At 42.3% G+C, this 24,420-nt stretch overlaps 1 protein-coding gene across 1 annotated transcript in view; it reads right to left on the minus strand.

Moving 5' to 3' along the window:
- The window catches only part of tmem135 (transmembrane protein 135), a 392,480-nt gene extending 386,630 nt beyond the window's left edge, over positions 1–5,850 (minus strand). The window contains exon 1 of the mRNA XM_080197023.1: positions 5,692–5,850. Coding sequence (XP_080053149.1) covers positions 5,692–5,832 — 141 coding nt within the window. The 5' untranslated portion in view covers positions 5,833–5,850. The remainder of the gene's footprint in view (positions 1–5,691) is intronic.
- Between the last annotated feature and the right edge of the window lie 18,570 nt (positions 5,851–24,420).

The raw sequence follows: 24,420 nt of genomic DNA on the forward strand, positions 1-24,420 counted from the left end.
AAAGGCACCATTGTTGTTTGTGAGACCTTGTGTGCAGACTGACTGCTCATTTGCCTACAAAACAACAGTGAGTACATATCATAAATAGCTCATTGGCTGCAAAATGCTTTTGGTGATCTTAAGGATATGAAAGATGCTATTTAAACAATTCTTTCAAGAATTTGAAAAAAATGTCAAAGGATATAGGAAAAGGGTTGGTATTTGGGACTAATTTGATGGCTGTTCAGAATGAAACACAGAAATGAGTAATAATGGGGTAGTCCTTAGTTTAGGGATGTCCATGTTATGTTTCCTTCCATGCGCCACTGACAAATATTTAATAGTGCGAACACAAATGATTTTGAATGTGGAATGGGAGAAGTCAATTGTGGTTTATAATGAAAGTCATGACATAGGAAAGATTAGAATGAGTATTTGACATAGCTCAAATGGATCAAATCGCCACCTCCTGTGCTGTGCTAGGAGTAATGAACAGGAGTTCTACAAAGCAGAGTTTCTCCCATCCTCATATCCAACTTTCCTCCAGGTACTCAGGTTTCCTCCCACAGTCTGAAACACTGTGGTTAGATGAATTGGCCACGCTAAATTCTCCTTCACTGTACCTGAACAGATGCCGGAGAGTGGAGACTGGGGAATTTTCATGGTAACTTCACTGCAGCATTAAAGTAAGTCTTGTGAAGCTAATAAACAAGCTTTAACTCAATTGTAGTTTGTGCACTGCCTCAGCTGAAGGGAGCTAACTGTGTACAGAATGAGGATGAAATGTGGTATTTTTCTAATCTGAATGGCATAATAATTCATTGCCGGAGAAGTTCAGAACAATTTGGCAATGTATTTTGCTGTCCATGTGATTCTCCTCATGAGACTCCGATGACATTGGAATTTTGAGTCATACAGGGCATTTTTCCTGTAACAGAACAGCAAAATATTTACTAACAAAATGACTGAGATATTGGCTTTCCCTCCAATCGTCAATGAAATTTTTAATTATATTACATTTTATTATTGACTATATACTGCACTGACCAGGCAGACTATTAACAGAGGCACTTGATATTAAAACAGAATTTTTTAAGCATAATTATTCAAATTTACTTTTCAGGATATATAAGCACATCAGAATACAAGCAGGAATCAGCTATTCAGCCTCTTTAGCCTATAACATTCAATTTGACCCACATTTTTAAATTCTTCTTTGACCGTGGGGTAGTTGCCAGAGGACTGGAGAGCAATTAACATAAGGACTAGAAACAGGTGTAGGCCATCTGGCCCCTCGAGCCTGCTCCGCCATTCAATAAGATCATGGCTGATCTTTGCGTAGACTCAGCTCCACTTACCCAACTGCTCACCATTACCTTTAATTCCTTTACTGTTCAAAAATTTATCTATCTTTGCCTTAAAAATATTCAATGAGATAGCCTCATCTGCTTCACTGGACAGGGAATTCCACAGATTCACAATCCTTTGTGTGAAGAAGTTCTACCTCAACTCAGTCCTAAATCTGCTCCCCCTTATTTTGAAGCTATGCCCTCTAGTTCTAGTTTCATCTGCCAGTGGAAACAACCTCCCTGCTCCTATCTTATCTATTCCTTTCATAACCTTATGTTTCTATAAGATATCTCCTTATTCTTCTGAATTCCAATGAGTATAGCCCCAATCTACTCAATCTCTCCTCATAAGTCAACTCTCTCAATTTCAGAATCAACCTAGTGAATCTCTTCTGCATCCGCTCCAGTGTCAGTATATCCTTTCTCAAGGAGACCAAAACTGTACACAGTACTCCCAGTGTGGCCTCACCAGCACCTTATACAGCTGCAATGTAATCTCCCTGTTTTTAAACTCCATCCCTCTAGCAATAAAGGACAAAATTCCATTGTCTTCTTAATTACCTGCTGCACCTGCATACCAACGTTTTGAGATTCACGCACAAGGACACCCAGGTTTCTTTGCACAGCAGCATGCTGCAATGTTTTACCACAGAAGCAGAAAGGGTCAAAAGCTTCAAGTTTTAGGTATCAGATGACCAACAACCTGTCATGGTCCCCCCATGCCAACACTATAGTTAAGAAAGCCCACCAACACCTCTACTTTCTCAGAAGACTAAGGAAATTTAGCATGTCAGCTGCGACTCACCAACTTTTACAGATATACCAGAGAAAGCATTCTAACTGGTTGCATCACAGCTTAATAGGGCTCCTGCTCTGCCCAATAGCACAAGGAACCACAAAAGATTGTGAATGTAGCTCAATCCATCATGCCAACAAGCCTTCCATCCACTGACTCCGTCTACACTTCCCGGTGCCTCGGCAAATCACCCAGCATAATTAAAGACCCCCATGCACCCCGGACATTGTCTCTTCCGCCTTCTTCCATCAGGAAAAAGATACAAAAGTCTGAGATCACATACCAACCGACTTAAGAACAGCTTCTTCTCTGCTGCTGTCAGACTTTTGAATGGGCTTATCTTGCATTAAACTGATCATTTTCTACACCATAGTTATCACTGTAACACTATATTCTGCACTGTTTCCTTCTCTACGAACAGTATGCTTTGTCTGTATAGCGTGCAAGAAACAATACTTTTCACTGCATGTTAATGAGTGACCATAATGAATCAAATCAAATTTAATTAATAGTCCATTTTGTTCTTACTCCTACCAAAATGGATGACCTCACATTTACCAACATTGTAGTCCATCTGCCAGACCTTTGCCCACTCACTTAGACAATCTATATCCCTTTACAGAATTTCAGCATCCTCTGCACACTTCGCTCTGCCATTCATCTTAGTAAGAAGTCTCACCACACCAGGTTAAACTCCAACAGGTTTATTTGGTAGCAAAAACCACTAGCTTTTGGAGCTGCTCCGAAAGCTTTTGCTACCAAATAAATCTGTTGGACTTTAACCTGGTGTTGTGAGACTTCTTAATGCATTAGTGACTGGAAGCCAGTGTTCAATGGCAGACTACAGGGATCAATGCTACGTCCCTTATTATTCGTCATTTAGATAAATGGCATAGATGACTCTGTGTGTGTGTGTGTGTGTGTGTGTGTGTGTGTGTTGGGTGGGGGGGGGGTGCGTGTGGAAGAGAGGGAGCTGGTAAGATTAGCTAGTTTGTGGATATCACAAAGATTGGCCAGGTGGTTAACAGTGAGGTTGGGTGCCTTGGGCCATAGGAAGATACAGACAGGATGGTGAAATGGGCAGGTAAGTGGCAGATGGAATTTAACCCTGAAATGTGTGAGGTGATACACTTTGGAAGGAGTAATTCGACAAGGAAGTATTCAATGAATGGCATGATACTACAAAGCTGGGAGGGAAAAGGGACCTTGTATGTTTGTCCATAAACCTCTAAAGGCAACATGTTTGTGGGGTGGAGAAAATGGTATATGGGACGTTTGCCTTTATCAATCGAAGCATAAATTACAACAACAGGGAGGTCATGTTGGAGTTGTATAGAACTTTGATGAGGCCACAGCTGGAGTACTGTGCGCAGTCTAGTCGCCACATTATAGGAAGAATGTGATTGCACTAGATGGGGTACAGAGTAGATTCACCAGGATGTTGCCTAGGATGGAACATTTAAGTTATGAAGAGAGTTTGGATAGATTTGGGTTGTTTTTGATTGAGCGGAGGAGTCTGAGGGGCGATCTAATTGAGCTGTACAAAACTGAGGGGTATGGATAGGGTGAATTGGAAGCCACTGTTCCTCTCTCCCACTAAGCAACAGTCCTTTTACCAGACTCCAGGCACTTATACTGGAGAAAACTCTCATGTCATGGACAATATTTATTCTTCAATCAAAATCAAGAAAAATACAGGTTTTCTGATAATGCCCCTCATTTTTGTTCCTGGGATCTTTGTGATGGTGTTTTCCTTCTCTGTAGGGTTGACTAAGGCCCTTTGCGACACTTGAGATTGTCAAGGGCACTATATAAATGGAAGTTATTTCTTTTACTTCAGGAATTGAATAAACTATAACTGTAAACTTTACCAACACAATACATTCCTTGTTCTCAGTCTAATTAGGATACTCCAACCATTTTGATTATCAGATAGGTTGAGTCCTATCTCCATGGTAGATTTCTCATGACTTCTTCGACTTGGCAAGATGGCAAAGTGGTAATGAACCTACCAAGCACAGGAACTGTCAACAGTTCTAATTTATATTGCCAATTTGACTCCATTGTGTTTTCCCCTCTCCCATCTATAGTCCTAAAATCATTACTTACTGAAAGTGCAGTAGTCTCAGCTACACAGAACTCTTCCAAAACACAACTAACTGAAATGACAATTTTTGTAAGTGCATTGTCAGTACGCATCTTTCTACAGTATGAACTGAATGGCAATTCTACAGTAGGAGTAATAAAACTTCTGCAGCAACTGCTTGCCTCTCACTACACCCCAAACAAGAAAGGTACAAAGCCCTGGATATATGGGCATATGTTCAGATACCTGGTCTACAGGTAATGTTTTCCAGCCACTGTTGTTTGAATTCTCACATTAGCTGTCTGACTAATCACTATCATCTGCAATGGTCAAGGAATCAGTGGAATGAGATAACAATACTCTGGTAAATATCACTTCCTGACTTCCCAAAGCCTTTCCATATCCTACAAGGCACAAATCATGAATACAGTGTAATTACTGTCAACCTGCCTGAATGGATGCAGCTGCATCTTGACACCATCCAGTCCACCTGATCAGAATGTCATCCATTATCCTAAGCATCCACTCCTTCCAATATTTGTTTCGTTGCAGACTTCTATGGTATATCCTGCACAAAGACTTTATTGGCTGCATCTCCCCAAACCCTGGAAGGTCAATTGCAGCAGATATATGGGTATATCAGCACCTATAAATTCCCCTGAAAGAGACACACCAACCTGCTGTGAAAATAAATTGCTTTTTTTTTAATCATCACTGGTTCAAAATCTTGGAAATCTCTACCTAACAGATCGCACCTTGACTGCACAGGCTGCAGTAGTTCGAAAAGGGAAAAGGCATAAGTAACATGCCCATACACTGCAAAGGTGCTTACATTATTAGGAATAAGCAAAGATGTGATTGTTTTGCTATTAACTGCCAAAACAAAACAGCCAACAAATAAACAACCACTACACAACAGTGCGATCCCCAGTGTCCACGACCCTTACATATTTACAGTTCGCGTTACTTTCACTTAAAACACAATATTACAGAAAACAGTACACATCCGGTTACATATCCTCTTTCCACCTGCTAACGCCAGCTTTGGATTAATACTTAAGAAGCAATGAACAGCTTCACAAAACAAGAAGAGTATTACACACAGGAACAAGATTATATTGGCTAATCTTCAATGAACAGGTTGTACAGCACTAGTAAAAGGTCATCACTCCTACGACAATGTTATTGCTACCAGCTATTTACGCAATACATTGCCCTGAACCAAGTATGAAATGTTTGTCGCGGTTTAATATTTCGAACTCGGCGCTTTCATTTTTTTCAACCGGCAGGCAAATTTGCTGTAGGATCAATGGAGAGCTGGGAGAGTTTATTAAAATGTACAAGTGGGCCGGGTATTATTTTAATATAAAATAAGCTTCCCAGTCCTTTCCCACCACCTCCGGGATGTGTTTCCTTTTACAGCGACCAGGCCTCCCCCGCCACCTTCCGCCCGCTTCCTCACACAGTGCAGCCGTACTCACGATGTATAGGGGCGCATAGATTTTCAGCGACTCTTGGAAAGCTCCGACAGTGACTTGGAAGGCGGACATGGTGCAGGAAGTGCTCCATGTGTGCCCGATCTCATAGCAGCCGTGAGGAATACTCTTACTGAAGGCAGCCATAGTGATGACGGGACCGCCAACGCTACGGCGAGCAGGGCAAAGGTCAGCTCGGCTGGTAGGGGTTACTCCCGGTCAGAAGAGAGAGAGCGAGCTGAGGCTGGAAAAATTGAACTGCCTGGAGGTGGATAGTGACACCATGAAAATCAAGTTCGCTGAGTGACAGGAAACAGTAGTGGCGAAATGTTTTTTCCCAGACTAATGAAGATATACTGGGAATCCCCAGGAATTCCCTCTTTCAATTTAACCAAGAGCCCTCGATTTCCTCTCTTTCCATTTGCCTTCTTCTTCCCACTGTTACCTTTTCTGTTTGAAGGTTGTTTCTCTCTAATTTAATTGGGTTTCTTTAATTATTCTGTATGTTCTCACATCCATGCATTTATCTAAAATCCCTGTGCCTTTATCCTTCATTTATATAACTTCTACATTTCCTTCTATCAAATCTCTGTAGTTTCCTTATTTCTCATTTCCTCTATTCTATTGTATATTTCCCTCTATAATCTCCCTCCCCCGTATTTCTTGATATAATTGTTCTGTACTTGTATAACATAATGTAGAGATGCCAGTGTTGGAGTGGGATAAACAGAAGGATCTAGATAGGCTGGGCGAATGGGCCAGGAACTGGCAAATGGAATTTAATGTTGGCAAGTGCGAGGTCGTCCACTTTGGTAGGAAGAATGGTAGGAAGGACTATTACTTACGTGGCGAAAAACTGCAGCAGGCGACGGTGCAGAGGGACCTCGGGGTCCTTGTGCATGAGTCGCAAAAACCCAGCCTGCAGGTGCAGCAGGTGGTCAGGAAGGCTAATGGGATGCTGGCCTTCATAGCGAGGGGGATTGAATATAAAAGTAGGGAGGTCTTGCTGCGGCTGTATAGGGCATTGGTGAGGCCACAGCTGGAGTACTGTGTGCAGTTTTGGTCGCCGTACTTACGCAAGGATATTTTGGCCTTGGAGGGAGTGCAGAGGAGGTTTACTAGGCTGATACCGGAGTTGAGGGGGTTGAGCTATGAGAAGAGGCTGGATAAACTGGGCTTGTACTCGTTAGAGTTTAGAAGAATGAGGGGAGATCTCATTGAGACGTATAAGATGATGAATGGGATGGATAGGATAGAGGTGGAGAGACTCTTCCCGCTCAGAAAGGACAGTAGGACTAGGGGGCACAGCCTCAAGATAAAGGGGGGGCGGTTTAGAACAGAGTTGAAGAGGAACTTCTTCACTCAAAGGGTGGTGAATCTCTGGAATTCTCTGCCCGTTGAAGTGGTGGAGGCTGCCTCGCTAAATATTTTTAAGACACGGTTTGATGGGTTTTTGATAAGCAAGGGGATTAAGGGTTATGGGGAGAGGGCGGGAATGTGGAACTGAGCCACAACAGATCAGCCATGATCTTATTGAATGGCGGGGCAGGCTCGAAGGGCTAGATGGCCTACTCCTGCTCCTATTTCTTATGTTCTTAAACACCGTAAGAAGTCTCGCAACTCCAGGTTAGAGTCCAACCAGTTTATTTGTCAGGGACAATTTTGTCACCTGACAAAGGGACACCGTTTCCGAAAGCTTGTGGGATTACTATCAAATAAACTGGTTGGACTCTAACCTGGTGTTGTGAGACTTCTTACCTTGTCTAACATGCCCAGTTTTTGCTGGAGCTGAGTCAGAAATTCATGGAGTCATATTTTACTAATGGGAATGTGGTTTGTGCTGACAAAGCCACATTTATTGCACATAAGGCAACATTGCCCTAAGGCAATGTTGAACTTTAGTTACATGAATAGGCTGGAGACACTGCTCGTTCTCCTTGGAGTAAAGGAGAAAGGAGGTAGGATAGAGGTATTCAAAATCACAAGAGGTCTGGATGGAGTAGATAAGGAGAAACAGTTCCCATTGGTGGGAAGATAGAGGATTGGCAAAGGAAGCAATGACAACATAAAGAAAAACATTTTAAACAGCAAATGACTAGGGTCTGGAATGCAGTGCCTGTGAGTATTGTAGTGGCAAATTCAATTGAGGCCTTCAAAAGCAAATTAAATAATTGTCTGTAAATAAAAGAATTGTAGGGCTACATGATATGACAGTTGCAGGACTAGCTGATTTGCTCTTACAGAGAGCTAGAATCAGCACAGTGGGCCAGATAGACTCCTTCCATGCTGTAAACACTCTATGGTATGGAGATGCTGGTGTAGGACTGGGGTAAACACAATAAGAAGTCTTATAACACCAGGTTAAAGTCCAACAGGTTTATTTGGTAGCACAAGCTACTAGCTTTCTGAGAAGGAGCAGTGGTCTGAAAGCTAGTGGATTGTGCTACCAAATAAACCTGTTGGACTTTAACCTGGTGTTGTGAGAGTTCTTACTAAGCACTCTAAGCCAGATATCTCCATAGATGACAACAGAAAGGTAAAGAAAAGAACAACAAGACAAATATAGTTTAACAAATGCTTAGGATAGAAGCAATAGCTGAAATAATCATTTTTAAAATTCTATATTCATTGATCCAGGCACACTATTAAACTTGTCTGATTTTTCGGGCATGAAAATATTTTCAAGCCTGCAGAGAATTCAGCCTCAGTTATGACGGAGATAAGTAACTGAAAATGTTATGATCTCACCTGAAAGATGATATCAGTTTTCCTTTCAATAAATATACTTTATTCTTAACATTTAAAAAAGCTCATTACACAAGAGTTCAGATTTGACATTACAAAGTGTTGTACAGTTTGCTTTTGCTCAGTACAGTACATGGTATTTCTGAGATGCCTCCCTATACTTACAATTACATGCCATATTTACAGTATACATTTCATGTCAAACATTCTCTGGTGCATACAGCCTGAGGGATTTTACATGGATTCCATCCCTTTAGTGTACTATGTCATGTCTTACAATCTATTAGAGTTTTTTGAGGAGGTAACAAGGAAGTTAGATAAAGGAGAACCAGTGGACATGATTTATTTAGATTTCCAGATCTTTGACAAGGTGCGTATAGGAGACTGTTAAATAAGTTAAGTGCCCATGGTGTTAAGGGTAAGATCCGAGCATGGATAGAGGATTGGCTGACTGGCAGAAGGCAGAGAGTGGAGTAAAGGGGTCTTTTTCAGAATAGCAGATGCTGACTAGTGGTGTGCCTCAGGGGTCAGTGCTGGGACCACACTTTTCACAATATAGATTAACGATTTGGAGGAAGGAACTGAAGGTACTGTTGCTAAGTTTGCAGATTATACAAAGATATGTGGAGGGACAGTTAGTATTGAGGAAGCGGGGGTCTGCAGAAGGACTTGGACAGGTTAGGAGAGTGGGCAAAGAAGTGGCAGGTGGAATACAATGTGGAAAAGTGTGAGGTTATGCACTTGGGAAGGAGGAATGGAGGCATAGACTATTTTCTAAATAGGAAGATGCTTAGGAAATCAGAAACACAAGAGAGTCCTTGTTCAAGATTCTCTTAAGGTTAATGTGCAGGTTCAGTCACAGTTAGAAAGGCAAAGGCAATGTTAGCATTCATGTCAAGAGGGCCAGAATATAAGAGCAGGGGTGTACTTCTGAGGCTGTATAAGGCTCTGGTGAGATCCCATTTCGAGTATTGTGAGCAGCTTTGGGCCCCATATCTAAGGAAGGATGTGGTGGCTTTGGAAAGGGTCCTGTGGAGGTTCACAAGAATGATCCCTGGAATGAAGAGCTTGTCATACGAGAAACAATTGAGAAATCTGGATCTGTACTCATTGGAGGTTAGAAGGATGAGAAGGAATCTTATTGAAATTTACAGCATACTACAAGGCCTGGACAGAGTGGACATGGAGAGGACGTTTCCATTCGTAGGAAAACTAGAACCAGAGGACACAACCTCAGGCAAAAGGGATGATCCTTTAAAACAGAGATGAGGAGGAATTTCTTCAGCCAAAAAGTGGTGAATCTGTGGAACTCTTTGCCATAGAAGACTGTGAAGGCCAGGTCATTGAGTGTTTTTAGGACAGAGATAGATAGGTTCTTGATTAATAAGGGGCTCAGGGATTATGGGGAAAAGGTAGGAGAACGGTCATGAGAAAAATATCAGCCATGATTGAATGGCAGAGCAGACTCAAATGGGCCAAGTGGCCTAATTCTGCTCCTGTGTCTTATGGTCTATGGCAGAAGCCCCTTACACTGTGGCCTTTTTCAATTGAGCCTTTGCAGCAGCTTCCCCCAGGCATTCTTCAGTATGAGCTTATAGTCCTGGACCTGAGAATTTGCCAGCCCACAACACTCAATCATGGACAACTCAATGCATTGGAAGACCAACAAGTTTTGGGCAGACCTAAGAGTGTCTTACACTAAGTTGATAGCCCTCCAGCAGCAACTGATATTTGCCGCAATGTATGTCCCTGTGAAAAGCTGGTAGAGCTGAGTCCTGCAGGATGAAGCTGCTTGAGTTGGACCTTGACAAAAACTGCTGCATTTCTTTCCAGGCTTTAATAGCAAAGGTGCATTCCAGTAGAAGGTGGACATTGGCTGTACTCCACCACAGTATCTCAAAGATAACATAAGGTAAAGCTGACTCTCTTGATCTGCATGAAGAATCTCACAGGGAGAGCCTTTCTCACCATTAATCAAGCTGATATCTTGGCATTTGTTTGAAAGTTGTGATTAATGAGGCATACTGCCAAATGATTTTGACACTTTGTTCAATGAACCATCCAACAAAGTTTATCATCCGCATGGCCTTTATAATGATGTGGCAGACTGTTGTCTGATGGAGTTGTGGTCAACACATTTTTCTGCACAAGCTTCTAATAACTCACTTCTGTGTAGGTGTCAAGATTAGAATATATATGGTCCTAATAGATTCATATCCCTGCCAGTTGACTCAATATTTATCCCCACCTGTGGCAACAGGGGAGATGCAGACATAATGGTATTGTTACTGTCACTATTAATCCAGAGACCAATGGTAATGTTTTGGAATTAAAAGTCTAATGTTGCCTATGAAACAATTGTCATAAAAACCCATCTGGTTCACTAATGCCCTTAAGAGTGCACTCATTATACTCACATCCCACAAATGAGTTAAAAAAAAACAGAATGTGCTTTCCAGAAAATGCATTGTAGTTTTTCGCCAAGCTTACTTTGGCAGCATTAGTTTCATGATCTTTCATGGTCTCTACCACCAGAAAGTTGAACACAATATCAATACCAACACCAAATTGCTCATCCAAATCATACCCTGTAACATTCAAGAGCAAAATTCTGCAGGTATTGGAAATTTGAAATAATGCTGGAAATAGTCAGCAGGTAATTCAATTGAACACTAGATAAAGGAAAATGCAAAGTGAAATATGGAGAAATGAGGGGTGAGAACTCTTAACATTTAAAAAGGGAAGCGCCGATAAATGAAATAATGGAAATACAAGTAGAAAGTGATACCAATATTGAGAACTTGAAAATGGGCCAGATGAAATACAAGTTACGAAACTGGAGACTGATGAAATACAGAGGAATGAAAACACAAAAAGCAAAGAAATGCAGAGAAATGTGCAAGGACGTGTGGAGAAACCATGGATGTTTTGAAAAATAAACATTGAGAAAAATAAGCATTGGAAAATCTCTCTTACTGAGAAAGAGAATGTGCATCTTCGCATATTACAAATAAATTATTTTTTGCATCAAAAATGAATACGATGTTTATGATGAGAGCAATAACTATCCATATGTTTTTTAAGTTTTATACATGCAACAGATGCTTCCTCTCTACAGTACTCGATTCCCTATCGTCACATTTCCTGTGTTTAATTTTTGGCTTTATAGATTCTTATGTCTAAACTAATATTGAACGTTATGTAAATTTCTCATGTGACCCCACCCAATAATTGAGGTGGTGTAATGCAAGGTAGCCATGATCATAGTCACCATGACCATAACCACGATCATCATCATGATCATGATCATCATAATCATACTCATGGAAATCATGAAAACTATGAAGATCTCCTTACAGCATATAATGGATTGTGGAAAGGACTTACAGCTCTTGGTGGTATCTACCTTCTTTTCATCATTGAACACTGCATTGGCATATTCCGAGATCGCAGAGCCAGAATGGTAAGCTAAAAATATTTACATTGTTACCGATGTTAGGGGCCAGATTAGAAATCCCAAAGCATATTATGATTATAGACTTGACCCTAACATTTTTTTTTAAATTTTGGCGTTGTGTGAGGATAAGGTGTTTCAGTCCAGTTCACACAAAAAACTTTTATCAAAACAAATATTTAACAATATAGTTTGACTACAACAAAATCAATTAGCTTAAATTTTTCAGTTAAAATGCTTAAACATGACAAGATACAATCTGTTAGTTCCAGTTTAAGCAATATTCCTCTTATAGACTTAAACTGTTTTTCAAAATCAGTTAGCAAACAACACAGGCTTACATGTTGGTATGTGGGCTGCCTGTCCTCAAGCTTTTGAACACTTCTGGAAGTGGAGAGATGAGAGAAATCTGTCTTCTGACACTCAGACAGCATCCTCCAGAAAGAGAGAGAGAGTCACTTCTGGCTTTTTCCAGGAGTCAGGCAGAAACTAAAACTGTTTTTCCCTATAAGCTTAGCTCTGTCCATTCACACAACTTCTGTCTCTTGCCAACCTAATTAAGTTCTGCTCTGAAACTCCAGGGGGAAAACAGAAAATTCTTGCTAGAATTCATTCTTTGCCTTTAGGGACATGGAGTTGGGGGTAGGGTGTTAGCGTGGATAGAGGATTGGTTGTCAAATAGGAGGCAGAGAGTGGGGGTCAACGGGTGCTACTCGGATTGGCGGATGGTGACTAGTGGAGTGCCCCAGGGGTCGGTGCTGGGGCCTCAGCTTTTTACCATTTATATAGATGATCTGGAGGAGGGAACCGAGTGTAGGGTGTCGAAATTTGCTGATGACACCAAGATTGGGGGAAAGGCAAATTGTGCGGAGGGTGTGGAGAGTCTGCAGAAGGATCTAGATAGGCTGGGCGAATGGGCCAGGAAATGGCAAATGGAATTTAATGTTGGCAAGTGTGAGGTGGTCCACTTTGGTAGGAAGAATGGTAGGAAGGACTATTACTTATGTGGAGAAAAACTGCAGCAGGCGACAGTGCAGAGGGACCTCGGGGTCCTTGTGCATGAGTCGCAAAAACCCAGCTTGCAGGTGCAGCAGGTGGTTAGGAAGGCGAATGGGATGCTGGCCTTCATAGCGAGGGGGATTGAATATAAAAGTAGGGAGGTCTTGCTGCAGCTGTATAGGGCATTGGTGAGGCCGCAGCTGGAGTACTGTGTGCAGTTTTGGGCGCCGCACCTGCGCAAAGATATTTTGGCCATGGAGGGAGTGCAGAGGAGGTTTACTAGGCTGATACCGGAGTTGAGGGGGTTGAGCTATGAGGAGAGGCTGAATAAGCTAGGCTTGTACTCGTTGGAGTTTAGAAGAATGAGGGGAGATCTCATTGAGACGTATAAGATGATGAATGGGATGGATAGGATAGAGGTGGAGAGACTCTTCCCGCTCAAAAAAGACAGTAGGACTAGGGGGCACAGCCTCAAGATAAAGGGGGGGCGGTTTAGAACGGAGTTGAGGAGGAACTTCTTCACTCAAAGGGTGGTGAATCTCTGGAATTCTCTGCCCGTTGAAGTGGTGGAGGCTGCCTCGCTAAATATTTTTAAGACGCGGGTTGATGGGTTTTTGATAAGAGAGGGGATTAAGGGTTATGGGGAGAGGGCGGGAAAGTGGAACTGAGCAGCGACAGATCAGCCATGATCTTATTGAATGGCGGGGCAGGCTCGAAGGGCTAGATGGCCTACTCCTGCTCCTATTTCTTATGTTCTTATGTTCTTATGCTTCAGTCTCCTATTACCATCTCTCTGCCAGCAGTGTGTGTGTTTCTAAATTCCCCATTGCCATTGCCCTCTCTGCGTGCACGCACCCCCCCCCCCCCAAATTCTTCAAAATCTGGCCTCCCTGTTCTAGGCCCTGAATATATCTGCTAATCATATAAACATTTTCTGCTCCCTCCCACTCTGATTTTCAAACATCTTCCTTGCTTTAAACACCCTGTTCTGGCTCACCGAGCTACTGCCAAACTTCACAACCCATTACAATCAATTAGCTGCCTGAGAGAGCTCGTTTTAGTGCTGCCAGCTTACCAATTCTGTCCTAATGAGGGCTAATCAAGAAAATGCTTTGACCTGCCGCATTGATCCCAATGGGCAGGCACCACAATTTCTCCACCCACCACCAAACCAAGGTGCACCCAACCCAAAAATCAGCCCCAGTTTTGTCCAGATGATGTGAGCAAGTTGATGTTTCTGTTTTGATGTTAAAAATATTTTTGCTTTTTTTTTAACATTTTGAAATGAGCGATTAATGTTTTGAACTTGGTCTCTAAAAGACAGATGTAAATGTATATTTTGTCTATTTGAACCATTCTGATCAACTTTATATTCTCTATGTCATTTAGTTATTTGTTTTTTTTATATCTCCCTTGTTAATGTTCTTAAGAGTCTGAAGCAGAGATAGACTTACGATGAAACATATCATGTCTTGGCACAGGGTCTCAACTAATGCGGGGGGGGGGGCATGCTAGCTGGGACTTTGGGGCACCAGCCAGAGCCTGAGAGCTCTGAATTTGTTCACAAGTTCATTTCTATTTCTTGAGCCCATCAGCAACCAATGCAGAACAACAACAGGCTCTGACTGGTGGAGACCTGTAGGGGTTGAAGGCGGCCGGAGCAGCCTGAGCCAATAGTAAGCTTGCCTCAGGTCTGAGGGTCCAAGAGGAGGCACCAGTGGTCATTGAGGAGAGCAGCAGAATGATTCAACCAGGCCAGTAGCAAGGCTGAGAGAGCTGGTGGGCAACAAACTGAGGCAGAGGTGAGAAGGCCAGGCAGCAGGCGAAGCAGCCAGTGAATAAGCCTGTATATCTCACAAGGACTTTGTCGTCAAGCAGGGGTTAAAGGAAGTGTTGGTGGGGAGTTGAGGGGACCAGCATAGTGACTCAACCAGCCAGCAGGACTGAGGACAGCTGGTGGGCAATGAACAGAGAGCAAAGGTAAGGCGACATGAGGGCAGGCAGCATGCAATGTAGCCAGTGAGTGAACGAGCACATTTCCTGAGATCATTCTCAAGCAGAGGTGAGGTACGAGGTCCGTGGAAGCACTGGGTCATCGAGGGGAGCAGCGAGTCAACTCGACCAGGCCAGTAGGGCTGAGGAGGATTAGACAATAGCCAAGGGCAAGCTGAAGAGGCCAGAAAGCCAGGCAGGCATTCAGTGAAGCAGCACAACAGTAAGGTTATCAAATGAGCTGGGGCAGCTTAAACTGCAGGGCTGAAGTGGGCAAAAGAAGCCTGCTCTTTCAGAAAATTAATTCATTAAAACATGATTTAGAAAGAAATGCTATCCAAATTGCCGTGGACTGCAAACAACCGATGAAGTAAGAAAATCTTAAAAATATGTCCCTCTTCCATATCCTCTTGTTTAAGTTCTGATTTTTTTCAAATGGGATCACTATTTGCTGGTCTGATATCATGGCTGTCACATGCAGACAGTTATAACCACTGAGTAATCATCATTCCCCCATTACTCTTAATATTGGCTTTCAGAAAGTTCCTTTTGGACAAAGAATGGAACTCTGCCAGACAGTTGCCAGAAAAGCCACTTGAACTCATTGGAGTCCACTTGATTGAAGTACTTGCTCTTGCATTGGACATTTTCTGGCTCGTTCTGTCCTGCACTGGACTGTGCCGTGCTGCAGTCATATCATCAGCTGATTTCTCCATCTCATTTTTCATTGATCATGTATGGTCACCTCAAAACACATAGATCATAATGTCGATCATCTCTACCTTCATGCTGACAACAATTAGGCTTGGATTTCAATTGGTTAATTACAGGCTTGTTTTCATTAGTTAAAAAGCACTAAAACAGTTAAGGAATGATTTGTCATTTGTGTTTTTTTTGTATTTTTGCAGCTTGCATTGTGGACTTGAATTTGAATCAATCAATTACAGGCTTGTTTTCATCAGTTACAAAGCATTGAACCAGTGAGCAATGTACTTTTTTGGGTTCCTATGGTTTGCTTTATGGATTCAAATTCATTAATTATGGGCATATTTTCATAAGTTTAAAAACACAGAAGCAGTGATCTATGTACTTTTTTGGTTTTTTTTTGTGGCTTGAATTGTGTGAGCTGGGTGTGTAAACATGGTCAGGATGGCAATGATGACATTTGGGGGTGGGTCTTGATGTCAGTTAGGTCACAGCTTGATGTCTCGGGTGGGTAGGCTTAATATCATCAGGGGTAAAGCACCATGCCACCAGGGAGGTGGGATGCAATGTCTTGGGGGGAGGCCCAGGCACGGAGGCAGAGTGCAGGGCCCCTAAAACTGTATGTCCATCTCTGGAATGAAGAGCACAAGTTCTTCCAGTCTTTCCTCAAACACAATCCTTTGGCAAGAGAGATCATCCTTGGGGTTATTCTGTTCCTTTGCCCCTATTTAGCAATACAATGACCAGCACTCAATCTGATCTCACTACTGAACGCATGGGGCTCACTTTTGGTGCCCCATCTGAATGCCGAAACCAGGTGTTCAATTGCTTCAATACATTATTTAGGGGTTTCAAAGCTTGTACGAATAGAAAATGAACTGTCTATATTGGTCTGAGCATGGTAATTTGAAGGCCAATTTTGGGTTGACCTGGAACTTCTGGGCTTGCAAGCCACTAGGTCTGAGCCCCAAAATAGATCCTGACTAATTTCAACACAGTTTGACAAGAGATCCTAAATCTCATCTAACAAACAGATTGACATTTTATTTGGTTCATTGATTGTTACTTCTACTGTGATGGGGGTACTAGGTGCTATTACAGTAGCTCTTTTAACATCATCCATAGCTATTGCAATACCAATCATACAGAACATACATCGCCATTTTTCTTCAATGTGCGGCATAATGCATTTATCAATGTTGGATTTCATTTTCCAATGATCTGCCCAATAGGCTTGTTTAGGTGCCTCTGGCTTCATGTCAAACTTGATACTCTTTTCACAGTAGTACTTGTAAATGCAATCGATTTGTATTGAGATTCTCAATGGATTCATGTGGGGACACTCCATTTAGTACTTTACACCATTTCAATAACATTCGCCAATCAAGAATAAGTTGTTTCCCTTCCAATAGCTATTTTCTTTTACAATATTTTATGTAAATATTTTTAACTTTTTTTATTTGATTTATTAGAAATTCAGAATATTCAGAAATCCTATTCAGCCTTACATTCTTAATAAAGTTTTATTTTCCCAACGGTTATCGCACTTAGAACATAATCCGTTGGGAACTAAGACCCAGCAGAAACCACGTCTGATAAAGCTTTCGTCTCCTAGCGATTAAACCAAAAAAAAGTTAACTTCTTTTTCGAACGTACACGCCCTGTGTATTTATTAAACAGGTAGTTCATTGTAATAGCTGAAATATTGGAAATCGTATACTATGACAGAGCAATTCAATTTGCATCTACTTAGCAGGTTGTTAAAAATGTGTAAAAGGTTTTCTGAATCTGACCCCCGATGAGTGCAGACAAATAAACGACTAGTTAATGTGCAGACATCCAACTATTCCTGTGTTTGTGTGCAATTAGTGTCAGTAATTGTGAAGGATAGACCAAAGCCTGGAATTACATTCGCAGAGGGCAGACATTCACCAGACTGGAATGCAACTGGCTCTGCCTTGCAGTGTTTGTGTTTTGATAACAAATGCCTCAGAAATACTTGAGCTCTAAAAGAACTTTCCACACACACAAAAAGTTGCCAAAGGTCAGCTGATTTAACTCTACTCGGTATAACTGCATTATTTAATATATGGCACATTCCTTCGGCTTTCTAATTTGTCTACTTACTGAAACGCAAGCACATAGGGGTGTGTTAAAAATAACGATGGAGAACTTTTTAAGAAACCTTCCAAACAACCCATTATTAAATATGCATGCATTTTTAATTGCTTACCTAATTTGGGTACTTTCAACATTTTAGCTATCGGGGTTATGGCAATTGGAACCATGGCATTCATGGTCCTATACATGTTATTTATACACGACCTACAATAAATAATTGGACAAAAGTGCTGCACGGTGGCACAGTGGTTGGCACTGCTACCTCACAGTGCCAGGGACCCAGGTTCAATTCTGTGTGGAGTTTGCATGCTCTCCCTATATCTGTGTGGGCACTCCAGTTTCCTCCCCAGTCCAAAGATGTGAGGGTTACTTTGATTGGACTTGTTAAATTACCCCTTAGTATCAGGGGATTCATAGGATAATTACTACATGGGGTTATGGGGATAGGGCCTAGGTGGGATGGTTGTCGGTGCAGGTTTGATGGGCTGAATGGTCTCCTGCACTGTAGGGATTCTATGATTCTATGAAAAGTCTCAAGATATGTAGGTTAGTTGGATTAACCATGGTAAATGCATGGGGTTCCAGGGATAGGATGGAAGTAGGCCTGGGTGAGATGCTCTGTGGGACAGTTTGTGCAGACTCAATGGGCCGAATGGCCTCCTTCAGTGCTGCAGGAATTCTGTGAAAATGAAAAAGCACTTGGGTATCTATTCTGAAGTTAGTTTTTTTGATTTATTCCTGATTAATTTCCTACCCATCCCCAGTTTTCCTTTCCATCGAGGCAGATTTTATTTTTTGAAATGAGAGCTGAGAATTACACTTCATCACAGTGAATACAAATAACTGTCAAAGACCGATTGCAGTCACATTATTACAGCGCAAGCCAATATCACATAATAAAAAGCACATTTCATGTGAAACTCACAGAAAAGCATTGTAATGTTACATTGGCACTGGTTTCATTTCCAATAATTTATCTTTTCACAGAACACAATTCATTCTGTACTAGAATGCCTTTGTCAAAAGTGGATAGTTGGTGATAATTAAATCCAGTATTGGATTTTACTATTTTGTCTGAAAGTTAACATATTTAATGATATTATTGACTTCTTATCATGTTTGTTTTCCTTTTAATTGTTTTTGTTTTGCTTTCCAACTTCTTCAGAGTATTACCATTGACTGAAACAAGCTGTATTATAAGGTTATTCATAATAGGTACCATGGCAGAGTTGTTAAGCCACTAAACACCATGAAAACTAAGGTCTTTAAGCAACCAACTCCCACAGTGTAACATCTCCCCGCATTGTTCAAAATCAATGGCAAGATTCTGGAAAAGATGGACCATTTCTCATATCTTGGGCAATGCTTCTGGATGAAGATGACAAACTCAACATTGTCCCCTATGGGTCAGTTCAGTCTTTGGCTGACTGTGGCAAAGAGTATTTGAGGACCAGGATCTCAAACCATAGATTAAAGTAATTGTTTACCAGATAGAAGTGATCCCCCAGACCCCTATATGCTTTGGAGACTTGGACAGCCTATAGTTGGCATCTTAAAACTCTGTAGAAGTATCACAAGTGATGCCTTCAAAAGATTCTCCGAATTAAACACCAAGAAAGTTATTCCATCAGCAGCTCCTCTTCCAAGCCAACATGCCCAGCATCAAGGCATTAATCCTCCAAAACCAGTTCTGCTGACTAGGACATACTGCTTGTATGACTCACAGCAGACTCCTGGAGAAACTGTTCTACTCGGACCTCAGTTACAGCAGGAAACTCCCAGGAGAAAATCAGAGAAATGCTTTAGGCATATCCTCAAAGTATCTGTAATGAGAACTAACTTTCTTGCTGATGAGCGGAGATCTCTGGTTTATCACCAATCAAATTGAAAAAGTTTAATTCAGGAAGGCACTGAGCACACTGAACGACTTTGTTAGGAACAGGCAAGGGGGAAGTTGAAGCATTGGGGAGAGTGCAGAAATCTCTCCAAACCTCATCTACACAACCTTCTGAGCACTGTCTGCCCACATGTGGCACAGTCTGCAGTTTGGATTGGATGTATCAGGCATCTCAGAACCCATTGAACTGGAGTGGAAGTAAGGCATCCTCAATGCCAATGGGTTGCCCTCTTACCAGTTCAGTATTTCAAAGGCCTGGAATAATGTTCCAGATTCTGAATTGTTGCAAAAACTCATCTGGCTCATCAATGTGCCATCCTTATCTAGTCTGACCTTCTAGTAACTCCAGACCCACAGCAATGTGGTTGAATCTTAAGTGCCCTCTGAAATGGCCAAAGAAATCATTCAGTTGGATCAATCCAGTATGAAAAAACTATAATCCACTCAGATAAAAATAAATGAGTTGACCAAATTGACCTAAGCATGGGACAGGTACTTGTGTCAAGATTGGGAGTGTCAAGCAACAACATGACATTATCATACTCAGAGAATCATACCTTTTAGCCAATGTCTCAGACTCCTCCACTACCAACCCAAAGTATTTTCTGTCCCAGTGACAAAGAACAAAGAACAAAGAACAACACAGCACGGGAAACAGGCCCTTCGGCCCAACGAGCCCGCGCCGCCGTCCCACTGTCTCAGTGACCTATTCATGATTTTAGTCTATACCTAACGTGCGAGGATCAGGGAGATCCAATTTAGGGACAATTTAGTACCCAATCAATCAGCCTAAAAGCACATCTTTGGGGGGATGTGGGAGGAAACCGGAGCACCCGGAGGAAACCCACGCAACCACGGGGAGAACGTGCAAACTCCCACAGACACAGGCCCAAATCCATGTGTCCGCACAGCAACAGAGATAGTCTCTGAGCTGTCATGTTGCCCTCGAGATGGTCCAGTTTAAGCACACTAACGACATGAAGCAATAGGCAACTCCCGAAGCAACGTCCAAGAGCAGCCCACTACAACCTGCCGCATGCATGCCCCTTGCTGGACTTAAATGCCTGTGGAGACAAAAAAATTCATTATTAAACAGGCAAAGACTAACATCCCTGAGGCAAAACGTATTCCCAAGCCTACAATGTTTAGTAAGGCCTACTATATCCCCCTATATGTAGCCCGCTCATATGGCTGTCTAAGTGGCTCTTAAACAACCCTAGCGTGCCTGCTTCCACCACCTTACTCGGCAGTGCATTCCACACCCCCACTACCCTTTGCGTGAAAAACTGCCCTCTAATATTTGTCTTATACCTAGCCCCCCTCACCCTAAGCCCGTGACCCCTCGTTCTATCCATTTCTAATAGCGGAAAAAGCTTACCACCATTTACTCTATCTATCCCCTTCATAATCTTATAAACCTCTATTAGATCCCCCCTCAGCCGACGTCTCTCAAGGGAAAACAGCCCAAGTTCATTCAATCTATCCTCGTAAGACAGCCCTTCCATACCAGGCAACATCCTGGTAAATCTCCTCTGCACTCTCTCCAGGATCTCTACATCCTTCCGGTAGTACGGCGACCAGAACTGGACGCAGTACTCCAAGTGAGGCCTAACCAACGTTCTATACAACTGCAACATCAGACTCCTACTCTTATATTCTATACCTCTTCCTATGAAGGCTAACATACCATACGCTTTCCTCATCACATTCTGCACCTGCACCGACACCTTCAGGGACTTGTGCACTTGCACCCCCAGGTCTCTCTGCGTATCTATACTCCGGATAGTTCTACCTTTTATCGTATAACTCCCCTCCACATTATTCCGGCCAAAGTGCATCATCTCGCACTTCTCCGGATTAAATTCCATTTGCCATCTATCTGCCCAATCTACCAGCCTGTCTATGTCCTGTTGCATTGCCAGGCACTGCTCCTCAGTACCCGCCAATCCAACCATCTTAGTGTCATCAGCAAATTTGCTGATCACACCACCTACCCCCTCTTCCAAGTCATTAATATATACCACAAATAGAAGAGGTCCAAGTACCGAGCCCTGCGGCACACCACTGGTGACAGGCCTCCAATTGGAAAAGGAGCCTTCCACTACTACTCGCTGTCTCCTCCTCCCAAGCCAGTTCTCCACCCATCTACATACCTGGCCTTGTATCCCATGAGCCTTCACCTTTTCTATCAACCTACCATGAGGGACCTTGTCAAACGCCTTACTGAAATCCATATAGACGACATCAACGGCTTGTCCTTCGTCAACCGTTTTTGTCACCTCTTCAAAAAATTCCACTAGATTCGTAAGGCACGACCTCCCTGTAACGAAGCCATGCTGCGTATCCCTGATCAGATTGCAGCGCTCCAGATGTTCATACATCCTATCCTTGAGGATCCTCTCCATTAGCTTGCCTATAACTGACAGGGCAGACTTACTGGAGATGGTCAGGCAGTGGTATACAATTGGGAACAAGATGTTGAGACCCAATGAGATCCATGTCAACAGATCAAACATGGAAAAGGAAAGTTCCTGCTGATTGCTGTTGCTATTGTCTCTCAGTAAACAAATCAGTATTCCTCCACTTTCAACATACTTGAAAGAAGCACAGAGGTAGCAGGAATGCAGAAACCAACTTGACCTCATCGTTACCAATCTACCATTGGCAAATGCATCTGCTCATGAGAGTATTGATAAAAGAGATTACCATACAGCTTTTGTGAAGACAATGTCCCATCTTCTCTTTAAGGACACAACCCTACCTGTTGTGTGGCACCATGCTAAATAGTAGAGTACCAGAACAGATCCAGCACCTCAAAACCAGGCATCCATGTGGCCACAGCCAAAAAAATCTGTAATTCCAACACTCAGCATGCTTCTTAATCTATCTTTATCATTAAGCCAGGAGATCAGCCCTGATTCAATGAAGAATATAGAAGAGCATGTCAGGACCAGGAATACCTAAATGAAGTGCCAACTTAGGAAGGTGCAACAAGCTAAACAGCAGAAGCAGCTTATTATAGCCAGAGCTAAGCAATCCTACAACAAATCAACTTAAAGTTCTGCAGATCTTACACATCCAGTTGTGAAGAAATATGGGCAATTGATCAACTAGTGGGAGGAGGGTGTTCCATGAATATTTTGCATGCTCAAGATAACAGAGCTCTGCATATGGCTGTAAAAGACAAGACTGAATCATTTGTAACCATCTTCAGCCAGAAGTGCCAGTTGGATGATTTATTTTGACTTCTGCCTCAGGTCACCATCATCACCGAGTGAATTTCATTCACTCTATATGATGTCAAAGAACAGAGCAAAGGCTATCGTCTCCTTAAAAAACCTGCCCATCATCTCTACAAAGTATGTCAGGAAGTGTGAGACAATACTCTTCACTGAGTGTCATTCCCCATTCCTATAATCCCATGCTCCTTTCTTCCCAGATAATAATTCAATTCCCTCTTGAACACCTACTTCCATCACACTCTCAATCAATGTGTTTGAGATCCTAACCACTCACCGCATGAAAAGCTTTCTCCAGGTATCTCCATTGCTTGTTTTGGCAATTACTTTAAATATATGTCTTCGTGTTTTTGATCCTTTCACCCAAGGGCACTAAGTGGTTTCCCCCTGTTTACTCTGTTCAAATCCCTCATGATTTTGAATACTTTTAGCAAATCTCCTCTCAGCCTTCTCTTCGCTAAGGAAGATAATTCCAACTTCTTCAATCTATGTAGGTAACCGAAATTCCTCATCACTGGAAACATTCTGGTGCCCAGAACAGTACACAATACTCTGAGACTGAACTAGGGTTTTATACAAGTTTAATATTATCTCCTTGCTCCTGTATTCTATACACCTATTAATAAAGTCCAGGATGAAAATTAGAATTAAACCTGTGAATTGTTCTAAATTGATTAAAGCGTCTTAGGTCGGCAATGGTTACGTATTTGTTCACGGTTTTCATTTAACTTAGTATTTCTAGTCCTACAGTTTAGCTACAATCTGATCCCTTTATGAAGATTGTTAATTGTAGAACATAGAACATTACAGCGCAGTACAGGCCCTTCGGCCCTCGATGTTGCGCCGACAAGTGGAACCAATCTGATGACCCTCTAATCTAAACTATTCCAATGTTATCCATATGCCGATCCACTGACCATTTGAATGCCCTTAAAGTTGGCGAGTCCACAACTGCTGCAGACAGGGCATTCCATGCCCTTACTACCCTCTGACTAAAGAACCTACCTCTGACATCCGTCCTATAATTACCACCCCTTAATTTAAAGCTACATCCCCTCATGTTAGCCGTCACCATCCGAGGAAAAGGGCTCTCACTATCCACCCTATCTAACTCTCTGATTGTTTTGTATGCCTCAATTAGGTCACTGCTCAACCTTCTTCTTTCTAACGAAAACAACCTCAAGTCCCTCAGCCTTTCTTCATAAGACCTTCCCACCATACCAGGCAACATCCTGGTAAACCTTCTCTGCACCCTTTCCAATGCTTCCACATCCTTCTTATAACGCGGCAACCAGAACTGTACGCAATACTCCAAGTGTGGCCACACCAAAGTTTTGTACAGTTGCAACATGACCTCACGGCTCCGAAATTCAGTCCCTCTGCCAATAAAAGCTAACACACCGTACGCCTTCTTAATAACTTTATCAACCTGGGTGCCAACTTTCAGGGATCTATGCACATGTACACCAAGGTCTCTCTGCTCATCGACACGACCAAGAGTCCTTCCATTAGCCCTATATTCTGTACTCCTGTTACTCTTACCAAAGTGAATCACCTCACACTTTTCCACATTAAACTCCATT

This window comes from Carcharhinus amblyrhynchos, chromosome 10 (assembly GCF_965287045.1).
Source record: "Carcharhinus amblyrhynchos chromosome 10, sCarAmb.v2.hapA, whole genome shotgun sequence".
Classification (NCBI taxonomy): domain Eukaryota; kingdom Metazoa; phylum Chordata; class Chondrichthyes; order Carcharhiniformes; family Carcharhinidae; genus Carcharhinus; species Carcharhinus amblyrhynchos.